We start from the raw sequence: 17693 nt of genomic DNA, 5'->3' as shown, positions 1-17693 counted from the left end.
ATGTCATAGTTTAGTATGTCGTCAAAAAAGTCACTAAAATGTCATAGTTTAGTATGTCGTCCAAAAAGTCACTAAAATGTCATAGTTTAGTATGTGGTCCAAAATGTGACAAAAATGTCATAGTTTAGTATGTCGTCAAAAAAGTCACTAAAATGTCATAGTTACTTTACTCCCACTTACCAATATGACTTACAGAGGTTTGTTCGCTGAATGGGTTGACGTCTTCCATCTCTTATTGCCTTTTTTCAATGTCTCACATGAACATATTGTTAACAAGGACAAGACAAAGTTCTACATCAAAGTAATTAATTTGTATTGTTTGCATTCTGCAACACAAAGTTCGTCGACGAGGATGGGATTCGAACCCACGCGTGCAGAGCACAATGGATTAGCAATCCATCGCCTTAACCACTCGGCCACCTCGTCCTTTTTCTACCGTACATTCCTCATGAAAATTCCATATAAGAGAGTTCTTCAAACGAAAATCATGGGGAAAGTATATGTCCAGATTTTTACTGGCTGATCCTTTCAGCTCAATACTCACTTATGGAAAGGGTAACCAGAACATGTACGGTGGGTACAACTCGACTGTCTTTCTGAAGGTTTATTCCACGTACACAGTTAAACAGCAGTTAGACAGCAGTCAGTTAGTAGTTAGCTACTAACTAAAGTTAGTTCGGTTGTAAAACCGACAAGTCGTACAGGTTCTTATGATAAATAGATTTTTACAAAGGCACATGCGGAGGTTAATATATAACAAAAATTGGCTTTGACAATGCACCTTAAAGGCACTTTAAAGTCAACGGTGCTTTGATACCTATTACAACAATGAACAGATAAATAGAATGAAAGATAAATAGCTTTGCCTGCTAGAAAGTTCTACAGCATTTACTTTGAAAAACTCTCTTTTCTTACAGCATGCAAACAATGCAAATGCACTACACACTGGTTGTAGAACTTTGTGTGTCTTTGTCATAGTTTAGTATGTGGTCCAAAACGTCACCAAAATGTCATAGTTTAGTATGTCATCAAAAAAGTCACAAAAATGTCATAGTTTAGTATGTCATCAAAAAAGTCACTAAAATGTCATAGTTTAGTATGTCGTCAAAAAAGTCACTAAAATGTCATAGTTTAGTATGTGGTCCAAAATGTGACAAAAATGTCATAGTTTAGTATGTCGTCAAAAAAGTCACTAAAATGTCATAGTTTAGTATGTGGTCCAAAATGTGACAAAAATGTCATAGTTTAGTATGTGGTCCAAAATTTGACGAAAATGTCATAGTTTAATATGTGGTCCAAAATGTGACAAAAATGTCATAGTTTAGTATGTTGTCAAAAAAGTCACTAAAATGTCATAGTTTAGTATGTTGTCAAAAAAGTCACTAAAATGTCATAGTTAAGTATGTGGTCCAAAATGTGACAAAAATGTCATAGTTTAGTATGTTGCCAAAAAAGTCACTAAAATATCATAGTTTAGTATGTCGTCAAAAAAGTCACTAAAATGTCATAGTTTAGTATGTTGCCAAAAAAGTCACTAAAATATCATAGTTTAGTATGTCGTCAAAAAAGTCACTAAAATGTCATAGTTTAGAATGTGGTCCAACATGTGACAAAATTGTCATAGTTTAGTATGTGGTCCAAAATCACACCAAAATGTCATCAAAAAAGTCACTAAAATGTCATAGTTTAGTATGTGGTCCAAAAAGTCACCAAAATGTCATAGTTTAGTATGTGGTCCAAAAAGTCACCAAAATGTCATATTTACTTCACCCCCACTTGCCAATATGGCCAAAAGAGGTTTGTTGCGTGAATGGGTTGACGTCTTCCATCTCTTATTGCCTTTTTTCAATGTCTCACATGAACATATTGTTAACAAGGACAAGACAAAGTTCTACATCAAAGTAATCAATTTGTATTGTTTGCATTCTGTAACACAAAGTTCGCCGACGAGAATGGGATTCGAACCCACGCGTGCAGAGCACAATGGATTAGCAATCCATCGCCTTAACCACTCGGCCAAAGATGGGGCAAAAGGGACTGCCCGGGTGGGGGAAAGAAAAAAAGAGAGAGGAAGGAAGGGGGGAAAGAGGGAAAAAGAAAAGGAGAAAAAAGGAGCAAAACGTACACGATATCCATTTCTTCTCTACTCTCTTGTCTTCTCAACATTGTTTACACAAACTTCTGCACTTATTGCAAGGTTAATCATGACTTTAATTTTCATGTCTCTTGCGGGATTTGAACCTGTGCTTTGGCAACATCCCAATGTACCACAGCGCTTTGGACATTCCTAAAGTCTACTGTAGGTGGCAGCATGCACCAAAACAATGTATTAACACTGTATAATTGTAAACATAAACTTATTAAATTACTTAGTAATTTATTTTTTATTATATATATTATTTTTTCTAGTATCTACTAAGGAAGTACTTAGTACTTCGACATGTTTTACCGCTCCTTTTTTTGGTCAAATCTGTGCAGCACAAGTGAATAAAACAAACTCCAAATTGAGCACAGAAAGTACTTTTCAAAAATCTTTGGTTGAGACAAAGAGTGTCAGGTTTTGTTAACAAATTTAAAATGATTCTGCAAGTAACTCTGGCTTGACACTCACTGTCATCCTGTTTTTCAAGTGGAAATTAAATAAAAATGTGAAGGCTGTTCTTGGCTCAAATAAAATTAAATTTATTTGAACAATATTGAACCACACAGTAAGTGTAAAACTAGAACCCATCTGCGAACAGACAGACATGAAGAGAGACTGAACATTAGAATATTTTTCAAAAATAACAGACACAAATTATAAACAATACCAGCATTCACTGACATTTCGTGCCGCAGCTGGTAACAATATAACAATGACAGCAACTACTTTAAACTGTTCTTCCACTGATCCAGTGTCAGTCCTGAGGCTGGACAGTACCACCGCCCCTTCAGCTGGGTGTGTCCAGTCTTTTTATTTTTTTCATGGCCACACCCCTTGCAGGTGTAGTGGTAATGTTCCTTTGCCAGCCTTTTTCGTGGTTGCGCGCCCATAGCCACTAGCTCCTCATCTTCCTGGGAAGCTTTCTGCAGTCTCCAGGCACGTTGCCTTGGCTGAGGTGGAAGGCACGCTTGCTGGTGAGGCGCTTGCTGGTGAGGCGCTTGCTGGTGAGGAGCTTGCTGGTGAGGAGCTTGCTGGTGAGGAGCTTGCTGGTGAGGAGCTTGCTGGGAAGAAGGAGCTTGCTGGAAAGAAGGAGCTTGCTGGAAAGAAGGAGCTTGCTGGAAAGAAGGAGCTTGCTGGAAAGAAGGAGCTTGCTGGAAAGAAGGAGCTTGCTGGAAAGAAGGAGCTTGCATGAACGGAGGCGCTTGCATGAACGGAGGAGCTGGCATGAACGGAGGCGCTTGCATGAACGGAGGCGCTTGCATGAACGGAGGCACTTGCATGAATGGAGGAGCTGGCACAAATTGTGGAGGGAATCGGGGAGGTGGCAATGGTAGATAGGACACAGGCCTGTTTGCCGCCAGGGTGCGCTGGCGGGGGAAAGCTTCCCCCTCGTGGTTTTCAGGCTCCTCAAATGTCATCACTTCATGAGCATGTTGCACAGGGGCAGCCGGAAGTGTGTTTATCGCAGGGAGAGACTCCTTAGCCAGGTGCAGCTGTTTGGGAAGTATAGTGCCTTGCAGCAGCATGTCCCTGTCCTTCCTCTTATCCCTCCTAAGCAGCCTACAAGACAAACATTGATTATTTTATACATGTGAGCCTGTCCCCCTAAGGTTATTACATATTTTCAAGCATACAGTTGGAGGTTTTTCCTGAGGTTAAATATTTATATACGGTCTTGACTGTATGGGAAAGGTAAACAAAATAACACACACCATGAAGACACAGTGGTGTTGTTAACCGGCACCAGAACCAAGTTGGTCTGGTCCAGGACAACCCTGCTGTCCTCCAGCAGCTGTTTGACATGGCTGTAGACGCTGACAATGGACTGAGGGATGGGCATGGTTTTTCCCTTTGTGTCCCTTGGCCTGTTGCGTGGTTGCTCAAACTCTTTGGCAAGTCTGAGGCAAACACACTCACTGACCCTGTGTACTTCAGGGTCCTGGGCTGCTTGGCCGTGAGTCATGTATAGTCTGTGGGAGAGAAACATGCTATGATCTGGACTGTGAACAAGGATGTAAAGTCATGAAGAATCAGGTGACGATGTCAACAGGGATTGCAATAAAATAATTTGCACTCACAATGGTGAGTGCGGTCTCTAATTCAATGATTTGTATTGAACCAAAATGATAGCAAATTGTGGTCAAGCACCTCTCTGCCGCCTGCTGTCCAGGAGCAGAGCCACTCGGCTTCCTGGGTGATCGCCACGGTCCTCCTGATGTACGTCCTTTCTTCTTAGTCTTCTGGGTGTACCTAAACAGTGAAAGAGACCTCCATATGCTTCATTGTTCCACTGAATGTTTGTTTGTTGTAATTAAGGTGTACAAATAATTACTATTTTGTACCTAGAAGGTGACTTGTCCATGGTATGGAGAGCTGTATACAGGTTGACTATGTCTGCCTCCTCCTTGACTGACAAGGCAGTGATTGTGCGATTCAAGCCAACTAGGTAGACTGCGAGGGCATCAACTGCCTCCCATCCCACAACTCCTCTTGAGTCACATTGGCTGGTCTGAAAAGTGATAAGTGAGATAAAGAAAAACCAAGCAAATAAATGTACACTCTTGTTTCTAATTATGTGAGTAATGATGATTTTATATTAATTTATCTTATTAAAATGTAACAAGATTTACTTCAGTTAAATATTATGTTTTTGAGTGTTACAGAAAGTGTTATTGACCTCTGTGACAAGGGGTCCGGGTTCAGTGTCACCCTCCAACAACACCTGGTCTTCCACAGAACTTGGAGGATCAGGATCACCAGCCCCAAGCTCAGCTGACTGGCAGAGAGCAGTGTCAGGCTCTCCAGCCCCAAGATCACCTGGCATGCACACAGTGATATCTGGCTCATCCTCGTCCTCCTCAAGCACCTGCAAGGGAATTTCAGGCATCTGCTTTGGAGCAAGCAGGTCACCTCTGTTGGTCTGGGCCAACAGATACTCCACAGCAATGAGCTCCCCTGTAACCAGTATAAACACAAAGATGAAGGAAGGACATACATACATACATACATACACACACACACATCCATCTCCTACTGCACAATCTTCACACCCAAGAAATACATGTCCTCTGAGTAGGGGGGTGCGAGGAGGAGGGGATGTAATACTATGGTCTACCAGTGTTGCTCTGAGATCTCTCTTACCAGTAGGTTTCCCAGGTGGGGTGAACTCTGGAACCAGAGCACAACCATGGACCCGCTGGCTCATGTTGTTGAGGTGAGACATCAACCGGACATCAAAGGTTCTGAGGGTTGAGGCTCCCTCCACAGCTACTGCCTCCTTGGCCCGGCCCATGTTCCACCTTGATGCTCCCTCCAGCATGTACATTTGTGTGTGTACTGCATTGCACCGCCAGCCTAAGAAACAAAATACTCAATCATTATTGTAAAGTGAATACCCGACAGTGGTAACTGTTATTTTGAATAATCACAACACATTCTCTGTCATAAGATAGAAAAGAACATTAAAAAAAACACATAAAATACAGTATGTCTTGATGCGAATGTACCTGGAATGAAAGCACACTGGTGTCGGTGAAAACTCTCCAGGGAGGAGGACCCCCTACCACACCTAAGGATGTCCAGCTCTTTGCCGCCCTTCTGGAGAGTCCCCACCTTTGTGTAGAGTGCAACACCTGCAGGGTCTTGGAGGCACTCCAGGTGCTTCTGTTGCACCTCCCAAACATTGTGCATGCTGCCATGGTTCACCAGATGCAGCCCTGTGGTGTCTGTCAGCTCCCACACTGATTCCAGCAGCCCTGAAATCATGCTCCGTGTCTCTTCCACTCCACGCGTCCTCCTCCTGCAGTGCCTCTTCAGTTCCCCTGGGCTGATGGTGGCCATAAGCTGTTGCTCAGTGGGAGCATGTCCGCTGTGGCTGCTCTTCCACTCAGCTCTCTTGGCCTCCTTCAGGCGTTGCACATCTCCCTGGTCCCATTCAAATATACAGGAGGAAAGCTTGGCGCAAAAGATGCCATACAACGGGTGGTGCTCTGTAGTGAGGCCGCAGTTAAAGCGTCGCATAAAGTGGAAGCTGTCCAAGCGCACTGCACACCTCCATGGGCGAAAGAACTTGACCACTGAAGACACACCTGTGAAAAACACCCAGTTATAATTACATAGACCACAACACCTGTGTGTGGTTACACCTTGGTTAAGTAAATTCAGGTGCTGCCCAACTGCCAGTACCACTACTCCACCTAGTGGCGGGAGTGTAACAAAAATACAAATAAACACATTTAATACAAATGGCTCTAACAGAGTGTGTGTGTGTGTGTGTGTATGTGTATGTATGTGTGTGTGCGTGAGTGAGTGAGTGAGTGCGTGGCACACAGTTTCTGAAGCGTATATTTGTTAAAGAATTTTATAATTTTAACCCACCTGACTGGCTGCAGCAGTCCCGGTCGACATAGATGACCTCAGGTTCAGCTTGGCCCGCATTCTTGTAGCGAGTGACGATGCCTTGGCACAACTCTTCCAACCCTGCACCTTCACCCGTCGTCAGAACAGAGTTCAGAACCTGGCCAAACTCATTGCCGATGTTTGTCATCCATGCAGCACTGTCCCCGATCCCGCCAGCCAGCTTCTTGGTGATCTGTAAAACAAACACTACTTTCAAACTGAAGACATTGCCCCACTAAGAAGTAAACTCATTTTCTGTTTTGTTGTAACATGTTCTATTTTCTATATTTTTTTAACTGTTGAAACCCTAACCTTCTTTGTTGAATCCATCTTGAGAATTCTACCATAGGTAGAGGTGATCACTCCCTTCATCTCATCCAGATGGCTGAGGATTTCGTTGGAGTGGACTGTCTCAAACCATTGGGCAAGTGGAAGGGGCCTGAAGGGTGGTGGAGGACTAAAGACAGCTGCAGAGGGGACAAAGGTAGCCATCTTCATATGGCGTTCACAGTCCGAGAGGTAGCGGATGGTCTGACGTGCCCACTCCTCGCTGTGCGCTTCCTCTATTGCAGACTGGAGGTAGGAGGAACTGTTACCACTGGTCCTCGGCTTCAGGAAAGTCATACATTTCCTGTCCAAAGCCAGCTGTGTTGTGAGGACAGCGGGGAACAGGCTCCTGTGTGCGACATCCAGCTGGGAGAGCATATCCTGGCTCCATGGGCAGACCGGCTGAGAGCACTTGCTACAACGTGGATAGTCCCCTCCCACTAGGTAGTAGCGGCTATCCACATCAATCACCTCCCTGACCTTTCTGTAGATCCCGGAGCTGTTCATTTTCCGGGAACATTGTGGGCATTTCAATGGAATCCCCCACATCCTCATTGGTGCCCAGATGAACATCCTCTTCCTGTAGTACCACCCAGGCTCAGGCGGAGATGGTTTGGGCGCCAGTGGTGGGTGAAACCAGCATGCCTTGATGATGCGTTTCAGCTGGCCTGTAGGCTCATATAGGCACTTTGCAATCCACACCTGATCTGCTTCCTGGATTACTTTACAGAACTGTTCGGGAAGAAAACCTTTCCAATTAACTGAAGTTGTTTTAAGTGGAGTTGAAATTTGGTGTGATGGGTGAGTGGGCGTGGCAGAGCTACTTGAAGGAGGGAGCAGAGATGGCATTGGCTTTGGTGGTAGTGCTGTTGGCTTTTGCGGTGGTGGTGTTGGTTTCTGCGGTGATGGCAAGATGAATGCTGAATAGTGAGCCAGTTGTATGTGGTTCAAAAGACCAACAGTACCCTGCACCTTGGCCCCACAGGTGTCACACATCTCCTCCGTATGGTGGTCAGAAAGGTGTTCGGAGAACTTTTCTCCTTCCACAAGCTCGTTGCACTTATAGCACTGCACTCCCTGTCCTGCCACTGATGCTCCTGCCTCCGTGTCTCCTCTCCCTGCCTCTGTGTTGTCTTGGACTCCCCCTGCTTCTGTGTCTCCTCTCCTTGTCACTGTGTCTCCTCTCCATGCCTCTGTGTTGTCTTGGACTCCCCCTGCTTCTGTGTCTCCTCTCCTTGTCACCGTGTCTCCTCTCCCTGCCTCTGTGTTGTCTCGGACTCCCCCTGCTTCTGTGTCTCCTCTCCTTGTCACCGTGTCTCCTCTCCCTGCCTCTGTGTTGTCTCGGACTCCCCCTGTTTCTGTGTCTCCTCTCCTTGTCACCGTGTCTCCTCTCCCTGCCTCTGTGTTGTCTCGGACTCCCCCTGCCTCTGTGTCTCCTCTCCCTGTTTCTGTGCCGACTCGGACTCGTCCTGCCTCCGTCTCAACTTCTCCTGCCTCACTGGAGCCAGCTCCTGATAACAGATCTGCTGGCTGGGGGGTGGGAGTACAAAAAGAGGGCCGTATTGTTCAATAAATAAATCCACATGCTACAGTGACTTATCATGGCTTAGTAAATAATTTCACCTACCTTATGGAAGCCACAGGAGCACCGAAGGCTTCTCCCAAACAGATCCTTTGTATGGCTCTGAAGGGGACAAGCATCTATTTTCTCCAAGGCCTTTTTCCATTTCTTGACCCCTGGCCGTTTGCCAGTTGAGAAATGAAATTGGCCCTTGGCATATTTTATGCAGATGTCCCGCCAGTAAGTGTCTGGTTTTCTTGTCTTAGTCATCTGCAAATATCAAACAGGTTAATGTCAAGCTTGTAGGCTATGTGTACGTACAGTCAGACACAGAGCGGAGGAAATTATACATGTATGTATGTATGTATGTACAGTATGTACTTGTATATTAGAGCTGCAACTAACGATTATTTTCATAATCGATTAATCTGTCAATTATTTTCTCGATTAATAGTTTGGTCCATAAAATATCAGAAAACCTTAAAAAATGTTGATCGGTGTTCGTCAAACCTGGAAATGATGATGTTCTCAAATGTCTTGTTTTGTCCACAAACCAAAATGATTCACTTTTAATGATTTTTGTTATCCAGAGCAAAGAAACGAAGAAAAAACTCACATTTAAGGAGCTTAAACAATCAGAAATTTTGTTTTGATCATGAAAAAAGCTTTGATTAATCGATTATCAAAATAGTTGTCAATTCATTTAGTAATCGATTAATAATCGATTCATTGATTAATTGTTTCAGCACTAATGTATATGTAAGTACATAATGTATGTATGTAGGTATGTTTTACATTATTGTTTTAATATTGTTAAAGCACTTTGTAAATGTATGTTTTAAAAGGTGCTATATAAATACAGTTATAATTATTATTATTATTATTATCATCATCATCACCATTATTACAGTGCTGGTATGTACCTCACCGCCCTTATACACTATATATTCTTATATTTAGAGATGTCTGACATGCACCAACAACACCAAAACAAATTCCTTGTATGTGTAAAAAACGTACTTAGCAATAAAACTTTTTCTTATTTCTGACAGGCAGAACCTCTGTTAGCAAAGCCGCTACGCTACACGTATGAATGTAACGTAGTTACAATCGCGCTGACGGGAGGGAAAATTAAACTGTGTATCTTTTTCCACACGGTTCAACATTCGGCTTATAGACGCCGTTTCATTTATGAGTATTAATCAAGTTTCCAAACCTTTATTCGCGCTCGTTGTGTCAGGTGTATGCGGTGAAAAATAATGTATATATGTCCGACACGCTAACGAGATAACCACGCCCCCTACATCACGTGGCTTGTTCGGAGCTGTGTTCGGAGCTGTGTTCGGACCTCGATTGAAACTCTTTGATCTCGTTAGGACTGTGTTCGGACCTGGTTAGGACCTGTTCGGACCTGGTTAGGACCTGTTAGGACCTCAGAGGCAGGCCAGAAACTGACGGGTACGGCCACCTCGTCCTTTTTCCACTTTACGTTCCTCATGGAAATACCATAAAAGAGAGTTCTTCTTCTTTAGTATGTGGTCCAAAATCGCACCAAAATGTCATAGTTTAGTATGTCATCAAAAAAGTCACTAAAAGGTCATAGTTTAGTATGTTGTCAAAAAAGTCACTAAAATGTCATAGTTTAGTATGTTGTCAAAAAAGTCACCAAAATGTCATAGTTTAGTATGTGGTCCAAAAAGTCACTAAAATGTCATCGTTTAGTATGTGGTCCAAAATGTGACAAAAATGTCATAGTTTAGTATGTGGTCCAAAATCGCGCCAAAATGTCATAGTTTAGTATGTGGTCCAAATTCGCACCAAATGTCATAGTTTAGTATGTCATCAAAAAAGTCACTTAAATGTCATAGTTTAGTATGTCGTCAAAAAAGTCACTAAAATGTCATAGTTTAGTATGTGGTCCAAAATGTGACAAAAATGTCATAGTTTAGTTTGTGGTCCAAAATCGCACCAAAATGTCATAGTTTAGTATGTGGTCCAAAATGTGACAAAAATGTCATAGTTTAGTTTGTGGTCCAAAATCGCACCAAAATGTCATAGTTTAGTATGTGGTCCAAAATCACACCAAAATGTCATAGTTTAGTATGTCGTCAAAAAAGTCACTAAAATGTCATAGTTTAGTATGTGGTCAAAATGTGACAAAAATGTCATAGTTTAGCATGTCGTCAAAAAAGTCACTAAAATGTCATAGTTTAGTATGTGGTCCAAAATGTGACAAAAATGTCATAGTTTAGTATGTGGTCCAAAATGTGACAAAAATGTCATAGTTTAGTATGTGGTCGAAATTGTCACAAAAATGTCATAGTTATGTATGTGGTCCAAAATCGCTCCAAAATGTCATAGTTTAGTATGTGGTCCAAAAAGTCACCAAAATGTCATATTTACTTCACCCCCACTTGCCAATATGACCAAAAGAGGGTTGTTGCGTGAATGGGTTGACGTCTTCCATCTCTTATTGCCTTTTTTCAATGTCTCGCATGAACATATTGTTAACAAGGACAAGACAAAGTTCTACATCAAAGTAATCAATTTGTATTGTTTGCATTCTGTAACACAAAGTTCGTCGACGAGAATGGGATTCGAACCCACGCGTGCAGAGCACAATGGATTAGCAATCCATCGCCTTAACCACTCGGCCACCTCGTCCTTTTTCCACTGTACGTTCCTCATGGAAATAACATAAAAGAGAGTTCTTTTTCTTTAGTATGTGGTCCAAAATCGCACCAAAATGTCATAGTTTAGTATGTCATCAAAAAAGTCACTAAAAGGTCATAGTTTAGTATGTCGTCAAAAAAGTCACTAAAATGTCATAGTTTAGTATGTGGTCCAAAAAGTCACTAAAATGTCATAGTTTAGTATGTGGTCCAAAATGTGACAAAAATGTCATAGTTTAGTATGTGGTCCAAAATCGCACCAAAATGTCATAGTTTAGTATGTGGTCCAAATTCGCACCAAAATGTCATAGTTTAGTATGTCATCAAAAAAGTCACTTAAATGTCATAGTTTAGTATGATGTCAAAAAAGTCACTAAAAGGTCATAGTTTAGTATGTCGTCAAAAAAGTCAATAAAATGTCAAAGTTTAGTATGTTGTCAAAAACTGACTAAAATGTCATAGTTTAGTATGTGGTCCAAAATCGCACCAAAATGTCATAGTTTAGTATGTCGTCAAAAAAGTCACTAAAATGTCGTAGTTTAGTATGTCGTCAAAAAAGTCACCAAAATGTCATAGTTTAGTATGGGGTCCAAAATGTGACTAAAATGTCATAGTTTAGTATGTGGTCCAAAAAGTCACCAAAATGTCATATTTACTTCACCCCCACTTGCCAATATGACCAAAAAAGGTTTGTTGCGTGAATGGGTTGACGTCTTCCATCTCTTATTGCCTTTTTTCAATGTCTCACATGAACATATTGTTAACAAGGACAAGACAAAGTTCTACATCAAAGTAATCAATTTGTATTGTTTGCATTCTGTAACACAAAGGTCGTCGACGAGAATGGGATTCGAACCCACGCGTGCAGAGCACAATGGATTAGCAATCCATCGCCTTAACCACTCGGCCACCTCGTCCTTTTTCTACTGTACGTTCCTCATGGTAATACCATAAAAGAGACTTCTTCTTCTTTAGTATGTGGTCCAAAATCGCACCAAAATGTCATAGTTTAGTATGTCATCAAAAAAGTCATTAAAAGGTCATAGTTTAGTATGTCGTCAAAAAAGTCACTAAAATGTCATAGTTTAGTATGTTGTCAAAAAAGTCACCAAAATGTCATAGTTTAGTATGTGGTCCAAAAAGTCACTAAAATGTCATAGTTTAGTATGTGGTCCAAAATGTGACAAAAATGTCATAGTTTAGTATGTGGTCCAAAATCGCACCAAAATGTCATAGTTTAGTATGTCGTCAAAAAAGTCACTAAAATGTCATAGTTTAGTATGTCGTCAAAAAAGTCACTAAAATGTCATAGTTTAGTATGTCGTCAAAAAAGTCACTAAAAGGTCATAGTTTAGTATGTGGTCCAAAATGTGACTAAAATGTCATAGTTTAGTATGTCGTCAAAAAAGTCACTAAAATGTCATAGTTTAGTATGTGGTCCAAAAAGTCACTAAAATGTCATAGTTTAGTATGTCGTCCAAAAAGTCACTATAATGTCATAGTTTTTGATGTAGTCCAAAATGTGACAAAAATGTCATAGTTTAGTATGTGGTCCAAAATCGCACCAAAATGTCATAGTTTAGTATGTCATCAAAAAAGTCACTAAAATGTCATAGTTTAGTATGTCGTCAAAAAAGTCACTAAAATGTCATAGTTTAGTATGTGGTCCAAAATCGCACCAAAATGTCATAGTTTAGTATGTCATCAAAAAAGTCACCAAAATGTCATAGTTTAGTATGTGGTCCAAAATCGCACCAAAATGTCATAGTTTAGTATGTCATCAAAAAAGTCACTAAAATGTCATAGTTTAGTATGTGGTCCAAAATGTGACAAAAATGTCATAGTTTAGAATGTGGTCCAAAATCACACCTAAATGTCATAGTTTAGTATGTGGTCCAAAATATGACAAAAATGTCATAGTTTAGTATGTTGTCAAAAAAGTCACTAAAATGTCATAGTTTAGTATGTGGTCCAAAATGTGACAAAAATGTCATAGTTTAGTATGTGGTCCAAAATGTGACCAAATGTCATAGTTTAGTATCTCGTCAAAAAAGTCACTAAAATGTCACAGTTTAGTATGTCGTCAAAAAAGTCACTAAAATGTCATAGTTTAGTATGTGGTCCAAAAAGTCACTAAAATGTCATAGTTTAGTAAGTGGTCCAAAAAGTCACCAAAATGTCATAGTTTAGTATGTCGTCAAAAAAGTCACCAAAATGTCATAGTTTAGTATGTTGTCAAAAAAGTCACTAAAATGTCATAGTTTTTGATGTCTTCCAAAATGTGACAAAAATGTCATAGTTTAGAATGTGGTCCAAAATCACACCTAAATGTCATAGTTTAGTATGTCGTCAAAAAAGTCACTAAAATGTCATAGTTTAGTATGTGGTCCAAAATGTGACAAAAATGTCATAGTTTAGTATGTGGTCCAAAATCTGACAAAAATGTCATAGTTTAGTATGTTGTCAAAAATGTAACAAAAATGTCATAGTTTAGTATGTTGTCAAAAAAGTCACTAAAATGTCATAGTTTAGTATGTCGTCAAAAAAGTCACTCAAATGTCATAGTTTAGTATGTCGTCAAAAAAGTCACTAAAATGTCATAGTTTAAGTATGTGGTCCAAAAAGTCACTAAAATGTCATAGTTTAGTATGTGGTCCAAAATGTGACAAAAATGTCATAGTTTAGTATGTCGTCAAAAAAGTCACTAAAATGTCATAGTTTAGTATGTGGTCCAAAATCGCACCAAAATGTCATAGTTTAGTATGTCATCAAAAAAGTCACTAAAATGTCATAGTTTATTATGTGGTCCAAAATGTGACAAAAATGTCATAGTTTAGTATGTGGTCAAAAAAGTCACTAAAATGTCATAGTTTAGTATGTCGTCAAAAAAGTCACTCAAATGTCATAGTTTAGTATGTGGTCCAAAATGTGACAAAAATGTCATAGTTTAGTATGTGGTCCAAAATCACACCAAAATGGCATAGTTTAGTATGTCGTCAAAAAAGTCACTAAAGTGTCATAGTTTAGTATGTCATCAAAAAAGTCACTAAAATGTCATAGTTTAGTATGTCATCAAAAAAGTCACAAAAATGTCATAGTTTAGTACGTGGTCCAAAATGTGACAAAAATGTCATAGTTTAGTATGTGGTCCAAAATGTGACCAAATGTCATAGTTTAGTATGTCGTCAAAAAAGTCACTAAAATGTCATAGTTTAGTATGTTGTCAAAAAAGTCACTAAAATGTCATAGTTTAGTATGTCGTCAAAAGAGTCACTAAAATGTCATAGTTTAGTATGTCGTCAAAAAAGTCACTAAAATGTTATAGTTTAGTATGTCGTCAAAAAAGTCACAAAAATTTCATAGTTTAGTATGTGGTCCAAAATGTGACTAAAATGTCATAGTTTAGAATGTGGTCCAAAATCACACCTCAATGTCATAGTTTAGTATGTCGTCAAAAAAGTCACTAAAATGTCATATTTTAATCTGTGGTCCAAAATGTGACAAAAATGTCATAGTTTAGTATGTGGTCCAAAATGTGACAAAAATGTCATAGTTTAGTATGTGGTCAAAAATGTAACAAAAATGTCATAGTTTAGTATGTTGTCAAAAAAGTCACTAAAATGTCATAGTTTAGTATGTCATCAAAAAAGTCACTAAAATGTCATAGTTTAGTATGTCGTCAAAAAGTCATCAAAATGTCATAGTTTAGTATGTCGTCCAAAATGTGACAAAAATGTCATAGTTTAGTATGTGGTCCAAAATGTGACAAAAATGTCATAGTTTAGCATGTGGTCCAAAATCGCACCAAAATGTCATAGTTTAGTATGTGGTCCAAAATCGCACCAAAATGTCATAGTTTAGTATGTCGTCAAAAAAGTCACTAAAATGTCGTAGTTTAGTATGTCGTCAAAAAAGTCACTAAAATGTCATAGTTTAGTATGTGGTCAAAAAAGTCACTAAAATGTCATAGTTTAGTTTGTGGTCCAAAATCACACCAAAATGTCATAGTTTAGTATGTCGTCAAAAAAGTCACTAAAATGTCATAGTTTAGTATGTGGTCCAAAATGTGACAAAAATGTCATAGTTTAGTATGTGGTCCAAAATGTGACCAAATGTCATAGTTTAGTATCTCGTCAAAAAAGTCACTAAAATGTCACAGTTTAGTATGTCGTCAAAAAAGTCACTAAAATGTCATAGTTTAGTATGTGGTCCAAAAAGTCACTAAAATGTCATAGTTTAGTAAGTGGTCCAAAAAGTCACCAAAATGTCATAGTTTAGTATGTCGTCAAAAAAGTCACCAAAATGTCATAGTTTAGTATGTCGTCAAAAAAGTCACTAAAATGTCATAGTTTAAGTATGTGGTCCAAAAAGTCACTAAAATGTCATAGTTTAGTATGTGGTCCAAAATGTGACAAAAATGTCATAGTTTAGTATGTCGTCAAAAAAGTCACTAAAATGTCATAGTTTAGTATGTGGTCCAAAATATGACAAAAATGTCATAGTTTAGTATGTTGTCAAAAAGTCACTAAAATGTCATAGTTTAGTATGTCGCCAAAAAAGTCACTAAAATGTCATAGTTTAGTATGTCGTCAAAAAAGTCACTAAAATGTCATAGTTTAGTATGTCGTCAAAAAAGTCACTAAAATGTCATAGTTTAGTATGTGGTCCAAAATGTGACAAAAATGTCATAGTTTAGTATGTGGTCCAAAATCACATCAAAATGTCATAGTTTAGTATGTGGTCCAAAAAGTCACCAAAATGTCATAGTTTAGTATGTCATCAAAAAAGTCACCAAAATGTCATAGTTTAGTATGTGGTCCAAAATCGCACCAAAATGTCATAGTTTAGTATGTCATCAAAAAAGTCACTAAAATGTCATAATTCATTATGTGGTCCAAAATGTGACAAAAATGTCATAGTTTAGTATGTGGTCAAAAAAGTCACTAAAATGTCATAGTTTAGTATGTCGTCCAAAATCACATCAAAATGTCATAGTTTAGTATGTGGTCCAAAAAGTCACCAAAATGTCATAGTTTAGTATGTCATCAAAAAAGTCACCAAAATGTCATAGTTTAGTATGTGGTCCAAAATCGCACCAAAATGTCATAGTTTAGTATGTCATCAAAAAAGTCACTAAAATGTCATAGTTTATTATGTGGTCCAAAATGTGACAAAAATGTCATAGTTTAGTATGTGGTCAAAAAAGTCACTAAAATGTCATAGTTTAGTATGTCGTCAAAAAAGTCACTCAAATGTCATAGTTTAGTATGTGGTCCAAAATGTGACAAAAATGTCATAGTTTAGTATGTGGTCCAAAATCACACCAAAATGGCATAGTTTAGTATGTCGTCAAAAAAGTCACTAAAGTGTCATAGTTTAGTATGTCATCAAAAAAGTCACTAAAATGTCATAGTTTAGTATGTGGTCCAAAATGTGACAAAAATGTCATAGTTTAGTATGTGGTCCAAAATGTGACCAAATGTCATAGTTTAGTATGTCGTCAAAAAAGTCACTAAAATGTCATAGTTTAGTATGTTGTCAAAAAAGTCACTAAAATGTCATAGTTTAGTATGTCGTCAAAAGAGTCACTAAAATGTCATAGTTTAGTATGTCGTCAAAAAAGTCACTAAAATGTTATAGTTTAGTATGTCGTCAAAAAAGTCACAAAAATTTCATAGTTTAGTATGTGGTCCAAAATGTGACTAAAATGTCATAGTTTAGAATGTGGTCCAAAATCACACCTCAATGTCATAGTTTAGTATGTCGTCAAAAAAGTCACTAAAATGTCATATTTTAATCTGTGGTCCAAAATGTGACAAAAATGTCATAGTTTAGTATGTGGTCCAAAATGTGACAAAAATGTCATAGTTTAGTATGTGGTCAAAAATGTAACAAAAATGTCATAGTTTAGTATGTTGTCAAAAAAGTCACTAAAATGTCATAGTTTAGTATGTCGTCAAAAAAGTCACTAAAATGTCATAGTTTAGTATGTCGTCAAAAAGTCACCAAAATGTCATAGTTTAGTATGTCGTCCAAAATGTGACAAAAATGTCATAGTTTAGTATGTGGTCCAAAATGTGACAAAAATGTCATAGTTTAGCATGTGGTCCAAAATCACACCAAAATGTCATAGTTTAGTATGTGGTCCAAAATCGCACCAAAATGTCATAGTTTAGTATGTCGTCAAAAAAGTCACTAAAATGTCGTAGTTTAGTATGTCGTCAAAAAAGTCACTAAAATGTCATAGTTTAGTATGTGGTCAAAAAAGTCACTAAAATGTCATAGTTTAGTTTGTGGTCCAAAATCACACCAAAATGTCATAGTTTAGTATCTCGTCAAAAAAGTCACTAAAATGTCACAGTTTAGTATGTCGTCAAAAAAGTCACTAAAATGTCATAGTTTAGTATGTGGTCCAAAAAGTCACTAAAATGTCATAGTTTAGTAAGTGGTCCAAAAAGTCACCAAAATGTCATAGTTTAGTATGTCGTCAAAAAAGTCACCAAAATGTCATAGTTTAGTATGTTGTCACAAAAGTCACTAAAATGTCATAGTTTTTGATGTCTTCCAAAATGTGACAAAAATGTCATAGTTT

The 17693-nt window shown here is 38.6% G+C and overlaps 1 protein-coding gene and 4 non-coding genes across 5 annotated transcripts; all 5 read right to left on the bottom strand.

Moving 5' to 3' along the window:
- Nucleotides 1–344: 344 nt before the first annotated feature.
- trnas-gcu (transfer RNA serine (anticodon GCU)) lies at nt 345–426 on the bottom strand. The gene has a single exon. It is a non-coding gene; the product is annotated as a tRNA-Ser (tRNA).
- A 1515-nt stretch (nt 427–1941) lies between these two features.
- Nucleotides 1942–2029, bottom strand: trnas-gcu (transfer RNA serine (anticodon GCU)). Its single transcript has one exon. It is a non-coding gene; the product is annotated as a tRNA-Ser (tRNA).
- Nucleotides 2030–5871: 3842 nt separating this feature from the next.
- LOC131466752 (uncharacterized) lies at nt 5872–7864 on the bottom strand. Its single transcript, XM_058640188.1, has 4 exons — nt 6854–7864; nt 6521–6734; nt 5927–6231; nt 5872–5883 (listed from the first exon to the last, which is right to left on the bottom strand). Exons 1-4 carry the CDS (start codon nt 7862–7864, stop codon nt 5872–5874), a joined length of 1542 nt encoding a protein of 513 aa, XP_058496171.1.
- A 3147-nt stretch (nt 7865–11011) lies between these two features.
- Nucleotides 11012–11093, bottom strand: trnas-gcu (transfer RNA serine (anticodon GCU)). Its single transcript has one exon. It is a non-coding gene; the product is annotated as a tRNA-Ser (tRNA).
- Nucleotides 11094–11936: 843 nt separating this feature from the next.
- On the bottom strand, nt 11937–12018 carry trnas-gcu (transfer RNA serine (anticodon GCU)). The gene has a single exon. It is a non-coding gene; the product is annotated as a tRNA-Ser (tRNA).
- Nucleotides 12019–17693: the final 5675 nt, after the last annotated feature.

Source organism: Solea solea, chromosome 10, assembly GCF_958295425.1.
Source record: "Solea solea chromosome 10, fSolSol10.1, whole genome shotgun sequence".
NCBI lineage: Eukaryota > Metazoa > Chordata > Actinopteri > Pleuronectiformes > Soleidae > Solea > Solea solea.
The sequence above is the reverse complement of the archived record's forward strand: the minus strand, read 5'-3'. Positions and strand labels throughout refer to the sequence as shown.

Coding starts and splice junctions, on each gene's coding strand:
- LOC131466752 (XM_058640188.1), bottom strand. CDS start 7,864: ATGTGTGACACCTGTGGGGCCAAGGTGCAGGGTACTGTTGGTCTTTTG. Junction 6,735..6,853: donor AGATGGATTCAACAAAGAAG/GTTAGGGTTTCA, acceptor TTTGTTTTACAG/ATCACCAAGAAGCTGGCTGG. Junction 6,232..6,520: donor GGACTGCTGCAGCCAGTCAG/GTGGGTTAAAAT, acceptor TGTTTTTCACAG/GTGTGTCTTCAGTGGTCAAG.